The following is a 27,973-nucleotide window of genomic DNA, read 5'->3' on the forward strand; positions in this document are numbered from 1 at the left end:
TTGGTTTCTGCATTTCATTGCAACTCTCTTGAAACCTCTTTAAATCATTATTATCTGTTATAATAGCCTAACAACAGTTGTGTTTACTGATAACACCAACAACATGAAAGGCAGATGTATGACATGTTAATCTTTATTGTTAGTTATATCAGAGAAGAACTGGTTACTGATGAGGTCTCCTTCACAATAGTTGTTGTGTCCATTTCTTCTGGTTTAATCTGGAACAAAAATTGGAAACAGCAGCATTACCATCAGATAACGTTTTATCAACTTTCATGTGTGAAATGTGTTCAGTCTAAAGGGGGATTGTTCTCTTGTGGTGGCAGTTGTGTGTGTGTAATATGTCATACCAGTACTGTTAGGAAACACACCTTTTACCTCTCATGTCTTTACTTAGGTATCTAATTCATTCTCTCACTTAAATTTAATACTAAATAGTTTAGTGAAACATGTTACAACATCAGTACAACCTTGGGGGAGGTTTAAAGAACTTAACAGTTGTGAGTGACCAATGCTTACTCTTAAAGGCCTGCTTTTTGTAAGATTACACATAACAGGCAAGTTGATATGATTCTTGACTTCTCATAGTTTTAGGAAAAAAATAAATAACGTGCCCCAAGCAGTTCAATCCATATCTACAAACTGAAGGATTTAACTTTTCTTTAATAAGGAAACTCTTAGCACTAACTTTAATGCCAGTAAGACAGGAAAGGACAAGCTGATTTTAGACATTAAGTCATTTACCTCTGCAAAGCCTTCAACCCACTGGAGCAGGTGGGTTACTCTGCTGTAGACACCTGGTTTATTGGACCGTGCACAGCCTTCTCCCCAACTCACCACCCCAGCCAGCCTCCAGTCCCCGTTAGGTGTCTCACACACCAGCGGTCCTCCACTGTCTCCCTTAAAACAAAAACAAATAAAACAGGGCAGAATGCATAGATAATTAGTTGTAAATAACTCCAATCTGACCTGGTGATTCATCAGAGTCCTTTATAGGCATTGAGAAGACATTTTTGATAATAATCCTAGCCCAGTGCATCTTTGTTTTGGATATGTCTGGTCTGTTTTCTCAAGCCTCTGTTGGTCACAGCAGATGTCCGCTCACAGTGAGCTGAGTTCTCCTGGGGGTTTCTTCCTGTTAAAAGGGAGTCTTTCCCACTGTCACCACATGCATGCTCACACTAGCTACGTTTACATGAACAATACAATCCGATTATTTTTTTGTTTTTAATCTGAATACATTTTAATCCGATCGTGAAATTTTGAGCAGGTAAATGTAGCTTATGAGGAAATGCTGCAAAGGTAATGACTCAATGCATTCGACTCTACTCTTGCCACATGTTCATTCAGGAGGAGGTATTGGTGCAAGTTAGTGGCTCATAACATTTGGCTGGGTTTACTTAGATAGCCACCTTTTGAGTTGGCACAATAAACTATATTTAACTATATAACTATAACTACATATTTAACTATATTTAACTGCCCTTATATTAAGGATCAAATTAATTTTGAATCTCTATATGGTTGGATTGTATTGACCATATATTTCTGTACAGAAATTGAATCAGATTGTTTTTTAAAGTGATTTGTGAATCAGCACTTTATAAAGAACCTAAATGAAACTGAATTATGTCGCTGGGTTTATACCTGGCAAGAGTCCACTTCCCCGAGGATGTTGCCAGCGCAAATCATCCGTGGAGTAATGAAGGCCCCATAGACGGCCTGTCTAGAGCAAATGGACTGAGCTATTACTTTGACTTGAGCCTGCCGTAGATCCTCTGACACAAACCCTGAGACATTAGAAATAACAAAAACAAAGAACCTTTAAGAGACAGCTCCTAGGAGATTTAATTAAAATTACTTCGAGATTCTTTTAAACAAAGCTTAAATAAAAGCTTCTTCTCGCTTCTTTTGTGTGATATACAGCTGTCAGTATTGATTTAGTTATTTACTCTCAAAACTGTTTGGTTTAGTCCAATGGATATGGGGCCATTTGGGAAAATTAATTTGTTGTAGTTCACCTCCTTCACTGGTAACTCCCCAGCCTGTGATCCAGCAGGACGCCCCAGGAGGAAAAGATTCATCTGGTCTCGGTAAACATACTGGCCGCACCCCACCTATAAAAAGAGGGCACAATTATCAGATTGCAACATTTTATAACAGGTATACTGGTCCTTCTCAAAATATTAGCATATTGTGATAAAGTTAATTATTTTCCATAATGTCATGATGAAAATTTAACATTCATATATTTTAGATTCATTGCACACTAACTGAAATGTTTCAGGTCTTTTATTGTCTTAATACGGATGATTTTGGCATACAGCTCATGAAAACCCAAATTTCCTATCTCACAAAATTAGCATATCATTAAAAGGGTCTCTAAATGATCTATGAACCTAATCATCTGAATCAACGAGTTAACTCTAAACACCTGCAAAAGATTCCTGAGGCCTTTAAAACTCCCAGCCTGGTTCATCACTCAAAACCCCAATCATGGGTAAGACTGCCGACCTGACTGCTGTCCAGAAGGCCACTATTGACACCCTCAAGCAAGAGGGTAAGACACAGAAAGAAATTTCTGAACGAATAGGCTGTTCCCAGAGTGCTGTATCAAGGCACCTTAGTGGGAAGTCTGTGGGAAGGAAAAAGTGTGGCAGAAAACGCTGCACAACGAGAAGAGGTGACCGGACCCTGAGGAAGATTGTGGAGAAGGGCCGATTCCAGACCTTGGGGGACCTGCGGAAGCAGTGGACTGAGTCTGGAGTAGAAACATCCAGAGCCACCGTGCACAGGCGTGTGCAGGAAATGGGCTACAGGTGCCGCATTCCCCAGGTCAAGCCACTTTTGAACCAGAAACAGCGGCAGAAGCGCCTGACCTGGGCTACAGAGAAGCAGCACTGGACTGTTGCTCGGTGGTCCAAAGTACTTTTTTTGGATGAAAGCAAATTCTGCATGTCATTTGGAAATCAAGGTGCCAGAGTCTGGAGGAAGACTGGGGAGAAGGAAATGCCAAAATGCCAGAAATCCAGTGTCAAGTACCCACAGTCAGTGATGGTCTGGGGTGCCGTGTCAGCTGCTGGTGTTGGTCCACTGTGTTTTATCAAGGGCAGGGTCAATGCAGCTAGCTATCAGGAGATTTTGGAGCACTTCATGCTTCCATCTGCTGAAAAGCTTTATGGAGATGAAGATTTCATTTTTCAGCACGACCTGGCACCTGCTCACAGTGCCAAAACCACTGGTAAATGGTTTACTGACCATGGTATCACTGTGCTCAATTGGCCTGCCAACTCTCCTGACCTGAACCCCATAGAGAATCTGTGGGATATTGTGAAGAGAACGTTGAGAGACTCAAGACCCAACACTCTGGATGAGCTAAAGGCCGCTATCAAAGCATCCTGGGCCTCCATAAGATCTCAGCAGTGCCACAGGCTGATTGCCTCCATGCCACGCCGCATTGAAGCAGTCATTTCTGCAAAAGGATTCCCGACCAAGTATTGAGTGCATAACTGTACATGATTATTTGATGGTTGACGTTTTTTGTATTAAAAACACTTTTCTTTTATTGATCGGATGAAATATGCTAATTTTGTGAGATAGGAATTTTGGGTTTTCATGAGCTGTATGCCAAAATCATCCGTATTAAGACAATAAAAGACCTGAAATATTTCAGTTAGTGTGCAATGGATCTAAAATATATGAATGTTAAATTTTCATCATGACATTATGGAAAATAATGAACTTTATCACAATATGCTAATATTTTGAGAAGGACCTGTAATCTATGCTGTAAAATGGTAAAATCACAGAATTGTAAAGGTCCTAGTAACATCTTTTGTCACTTTTTTTCTTAACATGGTTTCCTAATGTCTTTGTAGCAGCTTTTTGCATTGAAATTCTGTCAAACTAAAAACCTTTACACTTTACAATTTCAAACAAGTCATGTATTAGTTGTGGTGTATTTATTCAAGCAAACAGTGCATGCAGAGGTACAAATCCAGTAAGACATGCATGCACTCATCATGTCATTATAATTCAGAATTTTAAATGATGTATCATTTCACCCCTTTTTCTTGGGTGAAAGCTTTATATATAGGTTTATATACTTTAATAAGTACAGTACAGACCAAAAGTTTGGACACACCTTCTCATTCAAAGAGTTGTCTTTATTTTCATGACTATGAATATTGTACCTTCACACTGAAGGCATCACAACTATGAATTAACACATGTGGAATTATATACTGAACAAAAATGTGTGAAACAACTGAAAATATGTCTTATATTCTAGGTTCTTCAAAGTAGCCATCTTTTGCTTTGATTACTGCTCCGCACACTCTTGGCATTCTGTTGATGAGCTTCAAGGTGTAGTCACCTGAAATGGTTTTCCAACAGTCTTGAAGGAGTTCCCAGAGATGCTTAGCACTTGTTGGCCCTTTTGCCTTCACTCTGCAGTCCAGCTCACCCCAAACCATCTCGATTGGGTTCAGGTTCGGTGACTGTGGAGGCCAGGTCATCTGGTGCAGCACCCAATCACTCTCCTTCTTGGTCAAATAGCCCTTACACAGCCTGGAGGTGTGTTTTGGGGTCATTGTCCTGTTGAAAAATAAATGATGGTCCAACTAAACGCAAACCGAATGGAATAGCATGCCGCTGCAAGATGCTGTGGTAGCCATGCTGGTTCAGTATGCCTTCAATGTTGAATAAATCCCCAACAGTGTCACCAGCAAAGCACCCCCACACCATCACACCTCCTCCTCCATGCTTCACGGTGGGAACCAGGCATGTAGAGTCCATCCGTTCACCTCTTCTGCGCCGCACAAAGACACGGTGGTTGGAACCAAAGATCTCAAACTTGCACTCATCAGACCAAAGCACAGATTTCCACTGGTCTAATGTCCATTCCTTGTGTTCTTTAGCCCAAATAAGTTTCTTCTGCTTGTTGCCTGTCCTCAGCAGTCGTTTCCTAGCAGCTATTTTACCATGAAGGCCTGATTCACACGGTCTCCTCTTAACAGTTGTTCTAGAGATGTGTTTGCTGCAAAAACTCTGTGTGGCATTGACCTGTTCTCTAATCTGAGCTGTTGTTAACCTGCGATTTCTGAGGCTGGTGACTCGGATGAACTCATCGTCCGCAGCAGAGGTGACTCTGGTTCTTCCTTTCCTGGGGTGGTCCTCATGTGAGCCAGTTTCTTTGTAGCGCTTGATGGTTTTTGCGACTGCACTTGGGGACACTTTCATAGTTTTCCCAATTGTTCGGACTGACTGACCTTTATTTCTTAAAGTAATGATGGCCACTTGTTTTTCTCTACTTAGCTGCTTTTTTCTTGCCATAATAGAAATTCTAACAGTCTACTCAGTAGGACTATCAGCTGTGTACTGTATCCACCTCCTGCACAACACAACTGATGGTCCCAACCCCATTTATAAGGCTTGAAATCCCACTTATTAAACCTGACAGGGCACACCTGTGAAGTGAAAATCATTTCAGGTGACTACCTCTTGAAGCTCATCAACAGAATGCCAAGAGTGTGCGTAGCAGTAATCAAAGCAAAAGGTGGCTACTTTGAAGAACCTAGAATATAAGACATATTTTCAGTTGTTTCAAACTTTTTTGTTCAGTATATAATTCTACGTGTTAATTCATAGTTTTGATGACTTCAGTGTGAAGCTACAATATTCATAGTCATGAAAATAAAGACAACTCTTTGAATGAGAAGGTGTGTCCAAACCTTTGGTCTGTACTGTATATAAAGCTATATATAAAGGACTTTAATAATGCCCAGGTTTGAATTTATGGTGGACTTTCTCTAATACATACAGGTTCAAAATGATAAAACACAGACTCAAATATATACAAACACCCCCACTAAATTGCTCTATGCAGGTTGCACTTCAACTCAATGAGTTTTTGCAGTCAATGGTATTTTTCTGGCTGGATGTTTGACCATTCTCTCTGGCAGAATTTGTAGAATTCATTTAAAATATTTGGCTTACTGACATAGACCCGGTGCACCTGGTCCTTAGAATTTCACTAGGATTGAGGTTAGGGCCATTCCAGAAGCTCAATATTAGCTTTCAAATTCATTTCCATACCTGTTTTGACATGTGTTTGGGCTAATTTGCCAGCTGTAATACTCAACTGTGTCCAAGTTTCAACCACCTGACCCAAATTGTCACCGTCAGATAGAAAGAAATCAGTTACAATGTTCAGGAACAACAAAGACTAAAGTGTATTGTAAGCTACAATAAAATTACATGAAATTACTTTAAAATTAGCATGGCCTGAGAGGTTGTTGACCAAGGACAAAGTTCCTGCTACAAAATATCCACCTTCAAGTTTAACTGAAACTTGCAGCCTCTCTCATTGACAAGCCAAATGTTTTCTGAAGAAACGTTTTCTGCTTAGAGTGATTATGCCCCAATGACCAGAAGTATGTTTGAAGAAGTTACGTTGGACATTTCAAACCAAAGAGCACTTAACCAGCTGCCAAGCATGGTGATGAAAGCATCATGCTGAGGGGTCTGCCTTGCTGCCAGTTTGCTGGTGGTTTGCTCAAAGTGGGTAAATAATAAAGAAGACTTCCTTCCAAAGTCTTCACTCAACAACTACTGTAGACAGTCGGACACAAGTGCATGTGAAAAAGCATGGGACAACATGACAACCTGACTGAAACCTGTTGAAAATGTATTACTTAAACGCAGGATTAGTTCAAGGAAAGCAACCAATTCAAATAAATAAACTATACAGCACAAATTATGACAGGACGTTGATGATGACTATGTCTGTTTTTTCTGCACACACCTCCTGAGGGCCTTTAGCCAAATATTAGTGGGGGTGCATGTACATATTTAAGCCTGCATCTATAGTTTGGATATTATAGTTTATAGTTTTTCTATCTAAGGAAACCCAGCAGATTGCATCCAGTCAGTGACTTGCAGCATTCACTCCTCCCGGATGAGCATGTAGAGACAGTGGACAGTCACTGGCGTTGACTTTGCTGCAATCCCTCATACTGAGCATGCATGTAGCGACAGTGGAGAGGAAAAACTCCCTTTTAACAGGAAGAAACCTCCAGCAGAACCAGGCTCAGTGTAAGCGGCCATCTGTCACGACCGACTGGGGGTTTGAGAGAACAGAGCAGAGACACAAAGAGAACAAAGAAGCACTGATCCAGGAGTACTTTCTATGGGAAGGAAAAGTAAATGTTAATGGATGTAGCTCCTTTAGTCGATTCAACTAGAAAGAAAGAACACATAAACTCTGAGCCAATTTTCAAGGTTAGCGTCTGAAAGAGAGCACATACAGTTGGTTACAGTTAAGCTCAGTCAATCGCCATGTCTAGGAGAGAGAAATGGTTAAACACTGAAAGACAGGGCCATATGGATCATTGGTAGAGGGTGAGCATTAAGTTGTTGCCAGCAGAAGTTCGGACGATTCCCCTCACCAGAAAGGTGTCACAGGTAGACACAGAGCCAGGCCAGGTGTAGCTTCTAGGAAGAGAAAAGAGAGAACAAGGTTAAAAGCTGAAATAACAGCAAATAATGCAAAATTGAAGAGTAGTGTGAGAATGTAGCGAAAAGGGTGAAAGTGGTCATTATGTCCTCCAGCAGCCTAAGCCTATAGCAGCATAACTACACAGATAGTTTCAGTTCAGATTATTTAGTTAAACGGCGCTTATTTACAACAATGTCTACTAACAAAAACACACAATCATTGTAACCATCAACAAGGAGCTGGCATAATTGTGATTGCATATCTGACAATCTTCTCACCACAAATGGTAAAACTCATTTAAATTAATTCCTGGCTGTGGCTCTCAAGCGTAGTCCACTCATCTTTCAATAGGTTTGAGGCTGAGGCAATTCAAGTCCAAAACTAGGTAATATGTGTTTGGAATGAATGTTCTGTTAGAGCACCCGAGTGTCTCCAACTATCAAGCTTCTGTAATGTTCTTTTCCCAACGCCCTGACCCCAACCAACTGAAAATTTGTGGACTATGCTTGAAAACTGGTTCTTTGCCAGGAAACCAACTTGAACCAAGAAGAAGGGTCAAATATCCAGCAATCCAATAATGGCCAAAAACCATGTAGTTAAGGTATAACTTACTAATGCACATATAACCAAATATCGGTATAGTGTACAGTATGTAGAGTGCCTTACAAAAGCATTCACACTCCTTTAATTGTTCACGTTTTGTCATGTTACAGCCACAAATGTCAATGTATTTTATATTAATAAAACAACAAAAACTCCTGCAAAGTCCAACCCTAAAGTCCTGTGCAACTGATTGCCTTCTGACTGGAACTGTATGTCATGTACTGGTGATGGTGCAAAACAAGTAAACATACTGGTTTGGATTTAGACACAGTGAGATTTTAGAATTGAAACAAAAGTAGAATAAATAAATACATATGTCGTCTCAAGGAACCCCACAAAGGGTCCCACTGATGGTCATTGTTATACTAAAAACCACCACGATTGGGATACCTCCCTCTGTCCCACTGATTATAACCATTGGAATAGAGAAGGGGTCATACAGGTAGCAGAAATGGAGGGTGTGTTTGCACCTCAACCATAACTGAGCTGGTTTAGGCTAAACCTGACTTCCCCTTACTCCAACCAACAGGGAGGGAGGAAGGCTCCCTCCCTGATAACCTAAGCCACACTAACTATAAGCTTTATCAAAAAGGAAAGTTTTAAGCCTATCCTTAAAAGTAGACAGGGTGTCTGCCTCACGGACCAAAACCGGGAGCTGGTTCCACAGGAGAGGAGCCTGATAACTAAAGAATCTGCTTCCCATTCTACTTCTAGAGACTCTAGGAACCACCAGTAAACCTGCAGTCTGAGAACGAAGTGCTGTTAGGAACATATGGAACCATCAGATCTCTGATGTATGAGGGAGCTAGATCATTAAGGACTTTTAATGTGAGGAGGAGAATTTTAAATGCTATTCTGGATTTAACAGGGAGCCATTGAAGGGAAGCTAAAATAGGAGAAATATGATCTCTCTTTTTAATTTTCATCAGAACTCTTGCTGCAACATTTTGAATCAACTGAAAGCTTTTAACTGCATTTTGTGGACATCCTGATAGTAACGAATTACAATAGTCCAGCCTTGAAGTAACAAATGCATGGACTAGTTTTTCAGCATCACTCCTGGATAGGATATTTCTAATTTTGGCAATGTTCCGGAGGTGAAAGAAAGAAATCCTAGAAACCTGTTTAATATGGGATTTAAATGACATGTCCTGGTCAACAGTAACACCAAGGTTTTTTACTTTATTACTGGAGGTCAATTTAATGCCATCCAGGTTAAGTGATTGACTAAGCAGTTTCTTTTTTAAAGACTCCGGTCCAAAGATGACAACTTCTGTCTTGTCTGAATTTAGAAGCAAAACATTTAAAGTCATCCAAGTTTTTATATCTTCAAGACATGCTTGTAGTCTATGTAACTCGTTGGGTTCATCAGGATTCATGGATAAGTAAAGCTGAGTATCATCAGTGTAACAGTGAAAATTGATCCTATGCTGCCTGATAATTTGACCTATTGGAAGCATATATATATAGTAAAGAGAATTGGCCCAAGTACTTCAGTACTTGGGCCTGAGAATTGTGGAGTACCACAATTCTCAGGGTTAATTGTGGTACTCCACAATTAACCCTGGAATTTAAAGATGATTTATCATTTACATGAACAAACTGGAATCTGTCAGACAGATAAGATTTAAACCAGCCTAGCGCTGGTTTAAATTCAGTGAAGAGCTCTGTTGTATTGTTAAATCATCAATGAAAAAAAAGGTTCAAATAACAAATTAGAAGCCCACTATCTAATATTATATGCAGATGAATTCCCCAGATGCGGGTAAATCTATAACTGGAACAACTAAAACATCACAATATTGTCATAATTAACCCTTGCAAAGGAAAAGCTGTGTAAAAAATATATACAAAAATATACGGTTTACTATTATTTCAACCTGGAAAGACTCAAAAAGGGAGAAACAACAAAATAATGATTAGCAGGTTTGTTAATGTAAATTATCTATTTGGCGCTTGAACCCTGGAAGAAGATGTGTAGTCTGAGGATGACGTGATCTAGAAAGGCCATTTTAGGATTAGGATTAGGTACATCTTCCCCCCTGGGAATCCCATCCTGGTGGTGGAGTGGCCTGAAGAAGTTTGTAAGGAATATGAGAGCCAGATGGTGGAGAAAGGGGAGGAGGAGGATCGAAGCTCAGCAACGAGCAGTGTCTTCCATGATGAAGGTCTTTAAATATAATGTCTTGGGAGATGATTGGATGAGGAGAAGAGCGGACCCGTCTCTGATTAAAGCGTTATGGAGGAATAATCAGGCGGAGCGGAGGCGGTGAAGGCGAGTCATCCATGTTGAATTTTCGTTAAAACTCCATTTACTTATTTGAAATGGGATAAGTAGAATCCTCTGAGCAAATTTAGTTTTACTGTAATTGTGCAATGACTTCTTGAGCATTAGCTGATACATTAAATTCTATATGCCAAGTTAAGTTTTCTTAGTTCAAATAACAATATGTCAAAATAAGTATATCTTTAACGCATCAGCTATGTCCATATAGCTTTTTTTAAAGGATTTGATCAGTTCTCAACTCTGTCACTAGATAGAGCCATTTCTTTCTTACCAGTCATGTCCATGTCAGTGATGGTGCGCAGCAGCCCCACATCATAGTCATTGTTTTGCCTGTTAAATTGAGGGTGGTAATGGATCTGCAGGGCTCTGTGGCGTTTCCCCGGGGAGTTCTGTGCGATGCTCACTGCGCCCACCACCACCAACCAGTCTGCTACTTCAAACATGTTGTTCCTGCACAGGAGCAGAAGAATTGGTTTGTGGGTTCACTTCAAGTTTAGTAAACAGTCTGGACATATGGATGTAATTAAAAGTGATGCTTTTTCTGCTTTTGTGATACCAGATCTTAATTCTGTGATTACATATAGAATATAGAGATTTTAGGAACACTTTAATATAGAATTAAAATTAGCTCAAATATATTACTTTGGTGGATTTACATCAACAAAACATTATTTTTTAAAAAGAAGAAATGGGTGCACAAATTTTAATATTTGGGGGGATTTTCCATACAAAATCTAAATTATACACATTCAAATATAAATGTACATTTTTATCAGTGGGGTTGTTTATATAAACAATAGAACCAACCCCACTGATATTTGTAAGAAGTCCTTAAGCAAGTTACTGACAAAAACACACAATCATTGTAACCATCAACAAGGAGCTAGCATAATTGTGATTGCATATCTGACAATCTTCTCATCACAAATTATAAAACTCATTTAAATTAATTCCTGGCTGTGGCTCTCAAGCGTAGTCCACTCATCTTTCAATAGGTTTGAGGCTGAGGCAATTCAAGTCCAAAACTAGGTAATATGTGTTTGGAATGAATGTTCTGTTAGAGCACCCGAGTGTCTCCAACTATCAAGCTTCTGTAATGTTCTTTTCCCAACGCCCTGACCCCAACCAACTGAAAATTTGTGGACTATGCTTGAAAACTGGTTCTTTGCCAGGAAACCAACAAAGCCTTACAAAAGCATTCACACTCCTTTAATTGTTCACGTTTTGTCATGTTACAGCCACAAATGTCAATGTATTTTACATTAAAAAAACAACAAAAACTCCTGCAAAGTCCAACCCTAAAGTCCTGTGCAACTGATTGCCTTCTGACTGGAACTGTATGTCATGTACTGGTGATGGTGCAAAACAAGTAAACATACTGGTTTGGGTTTAGACACAGTGAGATTTTAGAATTGAAACAAAAGTAGAATAAATAAATACATATGTTGATGAATTCAGTGTGATTACAATAATATCACAATTGCAATTATATTTTGCTCGGTCACTCAGTTCGTGATTAACGTCTTATCATCACATCAGCTCTGCAAACAATTTAATAAGCAACTTTCTGTCTGAAGCGGAGCCCAAAATATCTATAGTGAGTGCTCAGAGTCTAAATATTGAAGAGTCCCATCAGACAGAGCACCATATGTCTAGTTCAAGTTCTTGATTGCAAAATGTGTAAAATCCCTTTGCTTCAATTTGATTTGTACATGCACATAGATTGATCCACAACCTCCTACTGCTTGACTGAGCAACACATTTTGTCTGTTTTTCTTTATGTTCTTCCCATAAGTCTACCTCTTACTCAACAAAGCAGTGAGCTGCAGTGATGACCCAATGAGGGGAGATGATGGCACCTCCGCAGACATGTTTTCCCCTCCACTGCATGCTGACTTGCCAACCCCACTTGTTCTCTTCTGCTAAGGTCCCACCCACAATGCGTCGGCCGTCACTGATTGTAACCTGGCAGTCTGGATTGAGATGATTAAAAAAAAATACTTGGTGAAGCAAAGACAATACACAACAAAATTTACATTTTAAAATGTGCCTGCCTGCAAAGGTTATGAAATTGTCAATACTGAAGTACAAGGCATAGAGCAACAACAACCAGACAGGAGATAGAAACATGATTATAGTTTTATATCCAAGACAGGTAAGCACTTAACAGGTGCTCTGCATGCATTTATCATTGACTGACTGGCTTTCTTTACCTGCAGTGATGTTTCCTGTCTGGTTGACTGGGTTCTTAGACAGATGAGGCAGCTGACTTGGGACACTGCAGCTCCATCCTGTGCAACAGGGAGGAGGTGATTCAGCTGCCTCAGATGGGAATGCCAGAAACTTGACTAATAATAAGAGACAAGAAAAGTTGTAAGTTACTTTAAACTGACAGTGAGGACTTCATCAGGAGCAAAAATGCTTTGGGGAATAAATCTGTACTAAATTTCTTGAAGTAAATCAGATGGTTAAATAGCCTTTTAGTTTTTATAATGATCAAAGACACTGATTGATGACTCATGCTAATGAGATTTAACTAATAGCGGTAAGCATATAAAATACAGGTGCATCTTAATAAATGAGGATATCATTGAAAAGTTTATTTATTTTTCAAAGCAAAACTCACCTACAGATTTAATTCATTTACAGGTCCTTCTCAAAATATTAGCATATTGTGATAAAGTTCATTATTTTCCATAATGTCATGATGAAAATTTAACATTCATATATTTTAGATTCATTGCACACTAACTGAAATATTTCAGGTCTTTTATTGTCTTAATATGGAGGATTTTGGCATACAGCTCATGAAAACCCAAAATTCCTATCTCACAAAATTAGCATATTTCATCCGACCAATAAAAGAAAAGTGTTTTTAATACAAAAAACGTCAACCTTCAAATAATCATGTACAGTTATGCACTCAATACTTGGTCGGGAATCCTTTTGCAGAAATGACTGCTTCAATGCGGCGTGGCATGGAGGCAATCAGCCTGTGGCACTGCTGAGGTCTTATGGAGGCCCAGGATGCTTTGATAGCGGCCTTTAGCTCATCCAGAGTGTTGGGTCTTGAGTCTCTCAACGTTCTCTTCACAATATCCCACAGATTCTCTATGGGGTTCAGGTCAGGAGAGTTGGCACGCCAATTGAGCACAGTGATACCATGGTCAGTAAACCATTTACCAGTGGTGTTGGCACTGTGAGCAGGTGCCAGGTCGTGCTGAAAAATGAAATCTTCATCTCCATAAAGCTTTTCAGCGGATGGAAGCATGAAGTGCTCCAAAATCTCCTGATAGCTAGCTGCATTGACCCTGCCCTTGATAAAACACAGTGGACCAACACCAGCAACTGACACGGCACCCCAGACCATCACTGACTGTGGGTACTTGACAGTGGACTTCTGGCATTTTGGCATTTCCTTCTCCCCAGTCTTCCTCCAGACTCTGGCACCTTGATTTCCGAATGACATGCAGAATTTGCTTTCATCCGAAAAAGTACTTTGGACCACTGAGCAACAGTCCAGTGCTGCTTCTCTGTAGCCCAGGTCAGGCGCTTCTGTCGCTGTTTCTGGTTCAAAAGTGGCTTGACCTGGGGAATGCGGCACCTGTAGCCCATTTCCTGCACACTCCTGTGCACGGTGGCTCTGGATGTTTCTACTCCAGACTCAGTCCACTGGTTCCGCAGGTCCCCCAAGGTCTGGAATCGGCCCTTCTCCAGAATCTTCCTCAGGGTCCGGTCACCTCTTCTCGTTGTGCAGCGTTTTCTGCCACACTTTTTCCTTCGCACAGACTTCCCACTGAGGTGCCTTGATACAGCACTCTGGGAACAGCCTATTCGTTCAGAAATTTCTTTCTGTTTCTTACCCTCTTGCTTGAGGGTGTCAATAGTGGCCTTTTGGACAGCAGTCAGGTCGGCAGTCTTACCCATGATTGGGGTTTTGAGTGATGAACCAGGCTGGGAGTTTTAAAGGCCTCGGGAATCTTTTGCAGGTGTTTAGAGTTAACTCGTTGATTCAGATGATTAGGTTCATAGCTCGTTTAGAGACCCTTTTAATGATATGCTAATTTTGTGAGATAGGAATTTTGGGTTTTCATGAGCTGTTTGCCAAAATCATCCGTATTAAGACAATAAAAGACCTGAAATATTTCAGTTAGTGTGCAATGAATCTAAAATATATGAATGTTAAATTTTCATCATTACATTATGGAAAATAATGAACTTTATCACAATATGCTAATATTTTGAGAAGGACCTGTACTTGGAAAGTTGGAATTTTACTTGACCAATAATAAAACAACAACAACAAAAAAAGATTTTTAACTCAGAAATGTTACTCTACTAACATCTTTGTCCATGTCCTTTACAGTTTATGAACTCAGTAATTTACACTGGACCTCAAGCAAACTGTGCCTCTTTACTCATCCTCCAGTCTCCACGCTTTTTCCTCCCATTTAACCTTCCTTCAGTTTGCTTGAACATAGTCTAATTGTCTGAGAAAATGATTTTTTTTATTAGCTCTAAGCCAAAATGATCAAAATCATTGAGATATATTGCTCTATGTTTAATGACTCTATATAAAATCTACATATAACTAAACTATGAGGTTCACTTTTTTAATAATTATTAAAATAATTTATCTCTCTAGTGATATTCTAATTTATACATACACCTGTGTTATGCTAGATAAATATATATATATATATATATGTTTGGAAATTTTATTACCAAAATCCACGTACTTTGTAAAGTATTCTTGTTTATATTTCAGACTCCCACCAGGTTAAGCTCTGGGATGGTGGCCAGTCAACCTGTGAAAATGCCATCTCATCCTCCCTGAGCTGCTCTTTTGCAATTTGAGCTAAATGAGTCCTGGCACTGTCATGCCATCTGAAATGGTTGGGAATTAATTATTTAAGGTATGTGAAGCTAAGGTTTAAATAACCTGAAGCCAGTTTGGTTTCTTAAATTTAGATTTCTTCTTGCCCGGGCAGTGTGTGAGTAGTTAAACCTATAGTTCTTACACATCATTTAGCCAATGTTATTAAGTATAAATTCACCTACAGTTCACGTAAAAATGATTTGAGCTGATTTTATCACATACCTAAGAGAGCAGAAATGATGATCAGCTTAATACCAAGTGGGATTCCCAGTATTACAAGCAGTTTACGAGATGAAAAGGCACAGTGGTTTGCACCTACAATCAAAAAAGTAAACAAAAAAACAATTTAGTGTAAAAAGACTCAATATTCAAGAAAACATGACCGGAAAGTCTAAGTCCAGGATCTGCTATAACAACACCTATAATCTATTTATTGTCCATTTTGAGCTACAGATTATGATGTCCATTTAGACCACGACCAATAAAATTAGAAGGGTCCAGGAGTGTGTAGAGTTTGTGATCCATTATATTTGATTATGAAAGTATAAAGTTGCAATTGCACGAGTGTTTCATCACTCTGTGTCTGGTTAGCAGTAGAAAGAAGCATGCAAGGCTATCTGACACTCCGGTTATCTGTCAGAGAGTCTTAAATTTAACATTCAAGTCTTTTACTTCACAATTTGACTTTTTCAACCGTTTTCAAATGTCTATTTTTTTCAGAGAGCTCAAATAAATTTAGTTATTTTGTGTAGATAGCTGCTCCCACTTCATAAAGAGAATAATAGAGCTCCATTATGTTATATTGTGAAAAGATTAGTGTTATAACTCCTGAATGGACCCCAAGTATTGGATCAAGACATTTAAAAACGATTGGTAACTCAGTCTCTGAATAAAGTCGTCTCCAGATTCCTGAAATCAAATAATGCTTGTGATTTTTGTTTTGTCAACTTCAACCCATCTGAACACACAGACAAGTTTGGTACAGCCAATTTTGTGTTTTTTGGCACTAGTGGCCTTGACTGAACCAGCAATGAGCCTTCAACTGTATGCCCTGTACAGTCTGCTCTCCAACCCACTCAACCAATTCCATTATCAAAGATGCGGATGACACGGCACTGGTTAGTATCATCAGTGACAGAGATGAGACAGCGTACAGGGGTGAGGTAGAGAAACTGTTGTGCTGGTGCTCAGGAAACAATCTGACCCCGAATGTCCACAAAACGAAATAACTGATAATGGACTTCAGGAAGATAAGACAGGAGCACATTCCCCTCATCATAGATGAAGAACAGGTGGAAACTGTCACCGCCTTCAGGTTCCTGGACACCCTCATCTCCACTGACAACTCCTAGACCAACAATATCAGAGCCCCTGGTAAAGAAGGCCCAACAGCAGCTCCACTTCCTTTGTGTCCTCAGGAAGAACAACCTGGACACAAAGCTGCTGCTGACCTTCTGTCACTCCTTGGTGGAGTGCGTACTGATGTAGTGAGCGTACAGTTGAGGACAGGAAGGCGGTGCAGAGGGTCACCAACACTGCCCGAAATATCATTGGATGCCCTCTGCCAAGCCTGGAAAACATCACCATGTCCTGCTGCTGGGAGGCGCTACAGGTCAACAAAATCCCACACCAGCAGACTGACAGACAGCTTCTTCCCTTGGGCCATACACACTACAAACAGGCATGGATATACACCAACTCCCACCAACCCCACTACCCATAGGACCGTAACCAACGCAAAGTTCACTTTGCCTTAATTAATGTTTTAAATTGTTAACTGTTAACTGTTTTAAATTGTAACAGTGCAATTTCAAATTTATTCATCCTTCAACTGTAATTTTTTCTTTTTTGAAACTGAGAGAATGGGGGAAGGACATGCGGCAAAGGTTGGGAATGTAAGCCAGGACGGCTGCGTTGAGGACTATAGCCTCTGTATATCGGGAGCCCACTCTTCCGCTGCACCATGCAATGCCCTTGCACAGCCAATAAAAAAAAAATCACAGCCTATTTTCATGGGTACAGCTAACAGTTTATAGTACAGGCACCTTATTTATTGATCTGGGTTTTCCAATCAAAACAATCATTGACAATGTACAATACAACCTGTACTCGTACTCATACTCGTTGTCTTCCGCTTATCCGGGACCAGGTTGCGGGGGCAGCAGGCTCAGCAGGCTCAGCAGAGACACCCAGACGTCCCTCTCCCCAGATACCTCCTCCAGCTCCTCCGGGGGGACCCCAAGGCGCTCCGAGGCCAGCCGAGAGACATAGTCCCTCCAGCGTGTCCTGGGCCGTCCCCTGGGCCTCCTCCCGGTGGGATGTGCCTGGAACACCTCCAGAGGAAGGCGTCCAGGAGGCATCCGGTATACAGGTCCTTCTCAAAATATTAGCATATTGTGATAAAGTTCATTATTTTCCATAATGTCATGATGAAAATTTAACATTCATATATTTTAGATTCATTGCACACTAACTGAAATATTTCAGGTCTTTTATTGTCTTAATACGGATGATTTTGGCATACAGCTCATGAAAACCCAAAATTCCTATCTCACAAAATTAGCATATTTCATCCGACCAATAAAAGAAAAGTGTTTTTAATACAAAAAACGTCAACCTTCAAATAATCATGTACAGTTATGCACTCAATACTTGGTCGGGAATCCTTTTGCAGAAATGACTGCTTCAATGCAGCGTGGCATGGAGGCAATCAGCCTGTGGCACTGCTGAGGTCTTATGGAGGCCCAGGATGCTTCGATAGCGGCCTTTAGCTCATCCAGAGTGTTGGGTCTTGAGTCTCTCAACGTTCTCTTCACAATATCCCACAGATTCTCTATGGGGTTCAGGTCAGGAGAGTTGGCAGGCCAATTGAGCACAGTGATACCATGGTCAGTAAACCATTTACCAGTGGTTTTGGCACTGTGAGCAGGTGCCAGGTCGTGCTGAAAAATGAAATCTTCATCTCCATAAAGCTTTTCAGCAGATGGAAGCATGAAGTGCTCCAAAATCTCCTGATAGCTAGCTGCATTGACCCTGCCCTTGATAAAACACAGTGGACCAACACCAGCAGCTGACACGGCACCCCAGACCATCACTGACTGTGGGTACTTGACACTGGACTTCTGGCATTTTGGCATTTCCTTCTCCCCAGTCTTCCTCCAGACTCTGGTACCTTGATTTCCGAATGACATGCAGAATTTGTTTTCATCCGAAAAAAGTACTTTGGACCACTGAGCAACAGTCCAGTGCAGCTTCTCTGTAGCCCAGGTCTGGGGAATGCGGCACCTGTAGCCCATTTCCTGCACACGCCTGTGCACGGTGGCTCTGGATGTTTCTACTCCAGACTCAGTCCACTGCTTCCGCAGGTCCCCCAAGGTCTGGAATCGGCCCTTCTCCAAAATCTTCCTCAGGGTCCGGTCACCTCTTCTCGTTGTGCAGCGTTTTCTGCCACACTTTTTCCTTCCCACAGACTTCCCACTGAGGTGCCTTGATACAGCACTCTGGGAACAGCCTATTCGTTCAGAAATTTCTTTCTGTGTCTTACCCTCTTGCTTGAGGGTGTCAATAGTGGCCTTCTGGACAGCAGTCAGGTCGGCAGTCTTACCCATGATTGGGGTTTTGAGTGATGAACCAGGATGGGAGTTTTAAAGGCCCCAGGAATCTTTTGCAGGTGTTTATAGTTAACTCGTTGATTCAGATGATTAGGTTCATAGCTCGTTTAGAGACCCTTTTAATGATATGCTAATTTTGTGAGATAGGAATTTTGGGTTTTCATGAGCTGTATGCCAAAATCATCCGTATTAAGACAATAAAAGACCTAAAATATTTCAGTTAGTGTGCAATAAATCTAAAATATATGAATGTAAAATTTTCATCATGACATTATAGAAAATAATGAACTTTATCACAATATGCTAATATTTTGAGAAGGACCTGTAGATGCCCGAGCCACCTCAACTGGCTCCTCTCGATGTGGAGGAGCAGCGGCTCTACTCCGAGCCCCTCCCAGATGGCCGAGCTCCTCACCCTATCTCTATGGGAGCGCCCGGCCACCCTACGGAGGAAGCTCATTTCAGCCACTTGTATCCAGGATCTAGTTCTTTCGGTCATGACCCAAAGTTCATGGCCATAGGTGAGGGTAGGAACGTAGACTGACCGGTAAATCGAGAGCTTCGCTTTTCGGCTCAGCTCTCTCTTCACCACAACGGACCGGCACAGCGCCCACATTACTGCGGCAGCCGCACCGATCCATCTGTGGATCTCCCTCTCCATTCTTCCCTCACTCGTGAACAAGACCTCGAGATACTTCAACTCCTCCACTTGAGGCAGGAACCATGGCCCCGGACTTGGAGGAGCTGATCCTCATCCCAGCCGCTTCACACTCGGCTGCGCACCTCCCCAGCGCATGCTGTAGGTCTTGGCTAGAGGGGGCCAGCAGGACCACGTCATCTGCAAAAAGAAGAGACGAAATCCTCTGGTCCTCAAACCAGACCCCCTCCGGCCCTTGGCTGCGCCTATAAATCCTGTCCATGAAAGTTATGAACAGGACCGGTGACAAAGGGCAGCCCTGCCGGAGTCCAACATGCACCGGGAACAGGTCCGACTTAGTGCTGGCAAAGCAAACCAGACACCTGCTCCGCTTGTACAGAAATTGGATGGCCCCTAATAAAGGGCCCTAGACTCCATACTCCTGGAGCAACCCCACAGGGCATCACGAGGGACACAGTCGAATGCTTTCTCCAGGTCCACAAAACACATGTAGACCGGTTGGGCAAACTTCCATGAACCCTCGAGTACCCTGTAGTGGGTATAGAGCTGGTCAAGTGTTCCACGGCCGGGACAAAAACCACACTGCTCCCCCATACTCCTGGAGCAACCCCACAGGGCATCACGAGGGACACAGTCGAATGCTTTCTCCAGGTCCACAAAACACATGTAGACCGGTTGGGCAAACTTCCATGAACCCTCGAGTACCCTGTAGTGGGTATAGAGCTGGTCAAGTGTTCCACGGCCGGGACAAAAACCACACTGCTCCCCCTGAAGCCGAGGTTCGACTATCGGCCGGACTCTCCTCTCCAATACCCTGGCGTAGGCCTTACCAGGGAGGATGAGGAGTGTGATCCCTCTGTAGTTGGAACACACCCTCCGGTCACCCTCTTTATGAAGGGGGACCACCACCCCAGTCTACCAGTCCAGAGGCACTGTCCCCAACCGCCACGTAATTTTGAAGAGGCGTGTCAACCATGACAGCCCCACAACATCCAGAGACTTGAGTTACTCAAGGTGGATCTCATCCACCCCCGAAGCCCTGCCCCCACGGAGCTTTTTAACCACCTCGGTGACTTCCGCCTGGGTAATGAAAGAGTCCAACCCCGAGTCCCCAGCCTCTGTTTCCAGGGAATGCATGATGGCAGGATTGAGGAGATCCTCGAAGTACTCCTTCCACCACCCGATAATGTCCCCAGTTGAGGTCAGCAGCCTTCCACCCCCACTGTAAACAGTGTTGGCGAAGCACTGCTTCCCCCTCCTGAGGCGGCAGACGGTTTGCCAGAATCGCTTCGAGGCCAACCGGGAGTCCTTCTCCATGGCCTCACTGAACTCCTCCCAGGCCCGAGTTTTTGCCTCTGCTACCGCCCGGGCCGCAGCACGCTTGGCCTAACGGTACCCGTCAGCCGCCTCAGGAGTCCCACAAGCCAACCACAGCCGATAGGACTCCTTCTTCAGCTTGACAGCGTCACTTACTGCCGGTGTCCACCACCGGGTTCGGGGATTGCCACCGCGACAGGCACCGCAGACCTTACGGCCGCAGCTATGGGCAGCAGCATAGACAATAGATGCGGAGAACATGGTCTACTCGGACTCTATGTCTCCAACATACCCCGGAATCTGGTCAGAGCTCTACCGGAGTTGGGAGTTGAATACATCCCTGGCCAAGGGCTCCACCAGACGTGCCTCGATTTAATTGTCGTCATGAGGGGTTCTTGAACCGCTCTTTGTCTGACCCGTCACCTAGAGCCTGTTTGCCATGGGAGACCCTACCAGGGGTATTTAAGCCCAGACAACATAGCCTCTAGGATCATTCGAGCACTCAAACCCCTCCACCACGTTAAGGTGGCGGTTCAAGGAGGGGACAATACAACCTGTATTGTAGCATTATGTGTTGCTGGGTCAGATGCAATAATTTTTTTCTCTATAGTTCTGTGCTTACATATGCATGAAATAAAATTATAGATAAAATTTAATTACTTATAGAAAATTGGTAATATTGCGATTAATGTTTTAACTAATTTAGAAAGATCTTTAAAATAGTTTTTCTTAATGTTTTTGGGTTGCAATCTGACAAGCTCTAATACTTTTTATTGCAAAGTTTAAAAGTGGTGGTAATAATTCATTTGGAATCATATTTACACATTCATGTGTACTATACAGTATTAAACTTTACTCTGCCTGTAAATTGTTATTTAGCTTACAAAATCTTAAGGGACTTTGGTGTTACACTCTATCAACTGTTCATTGGCAAAACACAAGCAATGCTTTCTCAGCCATAGTGAGGTAGACAATGAGGTACAATATTCTTTTCAGCCAAACAAGCTGTCATCTGAGCTGAGCAATTTACTTTGCTTTCTAGCTGCTGCTGGCTCTGAGACAGGTGAACAGGAAGCTTTTGTAAGGAGGAAGAATGAGAAGAGAAAGAAGCACTCAGTGACTCCTTATTGGCTCAGTGAAGTGTCACAAAATCTCTGGAAATGTGAAGGGTTTTTCTTTGTCTGCTAAAGCAAAGTTTCTGGTTAGTTACAGGCAAATTATCTTTTATGGAAAGATTATTAAGTAACCTTGCATATACTCTATAGCATAATTCCAAATGTTAATGTTCTGTTAAAAGAAGTGCTGATTCTCATGAGTTATTTCAGTCGTGACTTTTCAGGAGCTAATTCCTTTCATGTTGCACAAATATAAGAAACAAAATTGTATTCATGCTGACTGACATAATGCAATTCAGCTCTGCAACACATCCAAACAAATTATAAAGTTTAGCTGCCATAACCAGATTAACAGCAAACCAAAACAGTGGTGATGTTAGAGAAAGTGTAAAGCATAACATTGTTTTCTTGTATATTATAAACAACAAAAACATGAACAAGCCTGATTAAGTATAGTTTTGCAAAATGAATTGTTTGCTCGCCTCATTTTGTTCGCATTATCTCTCACATAACTGAACCAAAATACAAGGATTTCTGTCTGGTCAAGGTTTTCTTTTTGCAATAAAATATTCAGAGCATTAGTGCACATGAATTCTACAAAACCACACAGAACATAGATAAAACTCAGTAACAAAATGCTTTTTATGACCATCCGATACGGTTTTGGGGAAGTTGAATGCGGCCTTATTTATCATTCATTTTCTTCACCTGAATATATTCAGTATGCAGTGTTTCCATTGAAAAGAAACTTTGTTAGAGCGTATTCTAATGGTCTTATTTCTTCTCAGGGCTGATTTTTGAAACCAGATATAGAATTAGCACATTTGCACCAGGAGGAACCTTTTTGATCTTATACAATGCACTGTAATTTAATTTCATAAATACAAGCAAATTATGTATAGCAGAGACATACTTTTGAAAATAAAAAATGCAAACATTAAAAGAAGATTGACTTGCAACAACCACTCTAGAAAAAAAATCTAAATTTGACAAACAAGATGTAATGCAAGTCATGTCTCAAATTAAGTGACCCGGCTGGTCAGTTTGCTATTTAGGATCAAACTTCCGGAGGCTCTCTGATGAAATAGTTCGCTCATGCCAAGGCTGAGCCAACACGGTGCGTATGCAGTGAATACAGAGCACATCTTTAATATCAAGTAAAACATGAGCTGCATACGATCGATTATAGGTAAAACAGCTTAAAGTCAATCTAATGCTTGAGTGACAGCTACCTAAGTCGAATGAGCACTGATGTTACATTAAATCTCTCTCAGGTCTCTGTTGAAAGCTTGCTGACAGACAGACTGACAGTTTATTTTCTGAGAACAATCAGGATGATGAATTCTGGGAACCACTTTATTCATTTCCTTAAAAAAATTATATAGTCTTCTGAGACTCTATACATTAGGGTACACCAAGATTCTTTTTTATAATACCATGAACTAGATTGAAAAATATTTTTCTCAAGGAAAAACGTATAGAACAGTTTCATCATCTACTATGTACCTAGAGTTGCCACAGAGGAACAGCTAAAACCAATAACAGAAATAAAAAACTTCCAGATCTCACAGTTAGACTTGGTAAAAAGTTGAACAAAAAGTATAAAACCACTGAGTGTAAAATCAATTAGTATCTTGTGTAGTATTTGTTTTGGATGAGCAATTTGATTGAGCTAATGTCTTTCTCTTCTAACCCAATCTTAAGGTTTTTAAAACTTTTGTATTGTTTATCACTCATGTCTGCTTTAAGTGCTTTCTTCCCCCACATGCCATAGACAAAGAGATAAGAGAGAAGGGTGAGTTATGCTTTTATCAGCAACATCTAGGGACAGGCACCGAATCATCACTCCTTTCTCTCTGCTTAAAATCAAGACACATGAACCCTAACCTTTCTGACACACACACACACACACACCCTGAATGTTTGTTGAACTATGTGTGAACCAGCATATATAAACAAAGAGACAGGGGTGCTAATACTTTGTAGTCTGTACTGCACAGCTACCCTTGCCACAAGTGAAAACTGACTCTGTGTCGTTCCTTACCTCTGAGTTGACTAAATAAAACCTAACACCCAAGTTTTCTTTTTTGTTATTTTCATGAACATCGCCTTGGTCAGTGTAAAGAAGCACACACATTGACTGACACATGTGAAGATTTTTCTTAACCTGGACTGATCAAGAGTATCATAAAGGTTAATAATCTTATTGTGTTTCATTTGTTTGGTTAATTAATGTTGAGAATATTGCCTGTTTGATATGAAATATGATTCTTGATTTTTTTTTATTCCCAGTTCAAATCAGTATTACATTTCTGAATGAAATGTAATTTTTCCAATTTTAAATAAAATCTACGTTCTATGGGATATACAGAGATATCTTCCTGTTGGACCACTTGTTTGCTGAATATTGGACCATTTGCACGTTGCTGGACGCCACTATGCCTTTCCAACGTCATCGGCCATTTTGTACCGCAGGATAGTCTGTCCTACAAAACCCAGCAGCCACTGCGGCTGATATAACGGGGCTGTCCCAGGTCTGACGTCACAGGAGGCAATAAAGGAAGGCGAACATTTGAAAGAAGCTGCCTTCAGCTGGAGACCTTGACACGGTTACCACGCAACTGAAGCATCTCTCTCTGGAGAAGACGAGGTCCCACGTGGAGTCTTCATTTATTCTCCTTCGTTGGCCAACGAAAAATTCATGAAAGAGGTTTCTGGAATAAGAAGGCCAGAAATTTCACTTTGCCGATCGAAGACGTGAGTTTAACACATAACCAAAACCACAGAGTTTCAAGGAGACGCAACTTTCCCTCCTTGCTTGGTTCTAGTCGACTGCTGACGGTCAGATCATATTTTTCCTTTTCGCCAAGGAGGCCAAAGGACGAAGATTGACCGCTCTTCCCGAAGTTAACTGTGGACGCATGTTGACTTCCAACTTTCCCCTTCCTCCTCTCTCCCTCTGCTCAGAAGGAAGACTTCAACAAAGTAAAATCCATCCTTTAATTTGATTTCTCTCTTAGAAAAAGTCTGGGCAGGGTAGAGGAAATTTTAGTGCGATGAGATTCGCCATTGAATCTAATGTGTTCTGAATGATATGTGCATGCAACCTTTTATTGAAACTTTGATGTGCCGTGTTGGATGCCTGGAAGCCACTGCGCTACCCAGCTTTGTGTGTGTTTTGCGGGGTTGTTTAACACCTGAGAGCAAGCGCAGGCGCGCTGTGGAACTGAACTGTTATAATAACCTCATGGGGAAATTCACCATTTTCTTTGTCTTCAACTTTACTGCTTACTAGCTTGCCGCCAAAAGTTTTATAACTCTTTGTGTGCTCACCCCCGCCGAGAGCTGGGGGATGTTTTATGACTGTGCATCTCACTGAGCTACACTTTCCGGCGGGCTGCACTCCCAAAGCTTCGTTCAACACCATATTCCCTTGTCATATTATCACTTTGGCCATAACTGCTGGTTGATTCCATACACACCCACTGCTGTTTTGTTTTATTTTGTTTAGTTAGATATTTTACCCCTTTTGTGTAGAACTTTGCATGTTTGATTAGGTGAAGATTATTAAATCGGAAGAGCGGATTGTATCAGGCTGTGATTTAATAAATATTCACATAGATAAAGTGAAGGTGATTTGTGTTTATTTTGTGCAACTGTGATTTGTCAGTCAAAATAAGGTTAAAGTTCCACACGTTTCGGCAGAAACGGTTGATTAAACAGTGACATCTCTGGTAATAGTTATCAATTATTACTGAGTATTTAACGGTTGTAATTATCAAAGGCGTTGAGCCACAATTACAACACCAGAGGACATCTCTGGCTTTGATTCATAAATGAGGATTTTGGTTAAGAAATTAATTTTGTCAAATTATGGTTGTTAATTATAATTCTTGATAAATATTAATTAATCAATAATCATAATTCCAACATTCCCATCATCCGATCATTTTAGATGGATTGTGAGACTGTTTGATTAAGTAATATGACTTAAAGAGCCTTTAACTTCCCTGCATATACATATTTCATTATTGCACAGACTGAATTATCTGCAAAAAGATTAAATAATTTTAGCTTTGCCTCATTTATTTTATTTTTATCCTTCATTACATGATGGGAGAAAGCTCATTTGAAGTTCAATAGCAATAAAAAATCTTGGACCCTTTCTCTATCCCTTGCTGCCATTTGTATTAGAGTGACTACCTTATTGTTGCAAACACACTCATATCATTGGTTACAGACAGCTTTCTGAAAATTTTAATGTTCAGAAAATTTCCACTAGCACCATTGGGGCCATAATCCTGAAGTGGGAAAAAAATTATTTTACCTTTAAGCAGCCACAACCAGACGCTACTCAAAATATTTCTGTTTCTGGATATTAGATGTGTTAAAAACCCAGAGAGCTTTAAGCGATGCACACAACTGCCATAGTCTCTATGCATGCTTGCTGCGCAGGGCTCCACTGCTAAAGAAAAAACCATTCCCATTTCTTACACATAATTTGTTTAGATTTCTTTGTATGTGAGTATTTTTGGATTGTAACTGAAAGCTGAAATGAATATAATATCAGCAGCCTAATTAGACATAGATTTACTTAGACATGTTCAATACTTATTTTCTCCATTGTATTTTAGACCCTCTAAGTAAGTTGCTTTTAAATTAAATCTAAAATAAACCCAATAAATTATGTAAATCATGAAAGAACCTGTAATACATTTATACAGAGCACAAGTATTAACTCATTAGACCAGTAATAAAATTGACTAACAAAACAAGAGTGGTTGAAATGAGAAAAAAAACACCTTCATACCAAAGTTCTCTTATTTGTTCACTTCCTCATATGAATCATTTTTCACTCATCTAGTAATTTATATCAATTCAAGGCTTTTAAAGTGTTTTTTCCCTGCATGTTTTATTCATGAAATGCCTTAATATTTGAACTATTATTCAAAAATTAGATCTAATTTAAGTTTTTACCATACCTGTTTCTTCACTGTGGACATCCTTGGGCAACATTAAACGTATGGATTTCTCTTCCACTAGGTTTCCATCTGACAGCTTTCTTTGCTGAACCTCTGCAGGATTAATGCTTTCAGAAATTGGTGTGGATGTAGTTCTTTTATCCTGAGCTTCTAAAAATTCTGAACTAAAAGTTTCAGGAAGTTTGATCTCTTCTGATGCATTAGATGAAGAAGGAGATTCAGAGTATGGGTTTCCAATAGTTGTGGTGTGGCAGCTTGGTATGAGTGTAAAGACTGGGGAAGGGACCAGAGACGATACGCTCAGAACTTCATGGTTGTTTGGACTTTGAAAAGATGTCGACACCCATTCCTGCTGTCCATGGAAAGAACTTATGTTGTCTGAATGGGTATGCAAATCCATAATTGTAAAAGCTACAGCGTGTAGTCTCAGATGGTGGAATACGTTTAAATCGATGAAGGACGTAAAAGTGCTAGTGGAGTTCAGCAAGACTTAAATGTCAATGACCCCTGTAGGAGAAGAATATGCCGAAATTAGTGTAAAGATTGACTTCTGTGTCAATTAAACATAAGCTAGGTCTTGAAATGAAAGAGTCTTGACACAGCCAAAGAAACATAGTGTTATTTCATCATCTAAAGTTATACATGAAAACCTATTAAAAAAGTACTTTTGGTGTCATTTTTTAAAACAGTGTACAGTTTTTCTATTACCTGGAATCAAATGCACACATCCGCTTCATTTGAATGCAAAGGAATATCCATCCATGCGTGTTTTCCGTAAATATTAAACCATCTAGTGTCACATAAAGGAAAATAAATTCATCCCCGTGGGCTTCAGATTACTGCGGTGCATCCTAAATCCAAAGATTTCTTCTCCCATTCATCATCAACTTGCCCATGTTTTAGCAGTTTTTCACCTGTGCCTCTGTCTTGCTCTTCAGATAACACTTAAACCACATTTTATGTCAAGTCCTTCGGCCCCTTCAACCTTTTCCATAATTCTTCTGCTCAGACTGTGGCAGGAGA

The 27,973-nt window shown here is 40.7% G+C and overlaps 1 protein-coding gene across 2 annotated transcripts; it reads right to left on the reverse strand.

Moving 5' to 3' along the window:
* LOC124866288 (transmembrane protease serine 6-like) lies at positions 1–27,785 on the reverse strand. Of its 2 annotated transcripts, XM_047362002.1 has the most exons (10): positions 27,659–27,785; positions 26,951–27,457; positions 15,490–15,582; positions 12,602–12,736; positions 12,196–12,361; positions 10,660–10,838; positions 2,022–2,117; positions 1,648–1,790; positions 745–900; positions 1–218 (listed from the first exon to the last, which is right to left on the reverse strand). In XM_047362002.1, the coding sequence occupies exons 2-10, from the start codon at positions 27,348–27,350 to the stop codon at positions 144–146; spliced, it is 1,443 nt and encodes a 480-aa protein (XP_047217958.1). In that variant the 5' UTR covers positions 27,351–27,457; positions 27,659–27,785; the 3' UTR covers positions 1–143. The 2 variants fall into 2 exon arrangements, with proteins under 2 accessions (XP_047217958.1, XP_047217959.1); XM_047362003.1 differs by lacking the exon at positions 15,490–15,582.
* Between the last annotated feature and the right edge of the window lie 188 nt (positions 27,786–27,973).

Source organism: Girardinichthys multiradiatus, chromosome 3 (assembly GCF_021462225.1).
Source record: "Girardinichthys multiradiatus isolate DD_20200921_A chromosome 3, DD_fGirMul_XY1, whole genome shotgun sequence".
Classification (NCBI taxonomy): domain Eukaryota; kingdom Metazoa; phylum Chordata; class Actinopteri; order Cyprinodontiformes; family Goodeidae; genus Girardinichthys; species Girardinichthys multiradiatus.

Bases quoted from the DNA above. Each gene is read 5' to 3' on its own strand.
- LOC124866288 (XM_047362002.1), bottom strand. From the start codon at position 27,350: ATGGATTTGCATACCCATTCAGACAACATAAGTTCTTTCCATGGACAG. The intron at 15,583-26,950 runs GTATGGTAAAAA...TTTTGATTGTAG, and splicing joins TGTCCACAGTGAAGAAACAG to GTGCAAACCACTGTGCCTTT. The intron at 12,362-12,601 runs GTAAAGAAAGCC...ATCTCAATCCAG, and splicing joins GACAGGAAACATCACTGCAG to ACTGCCAGGTTACAATCAGT.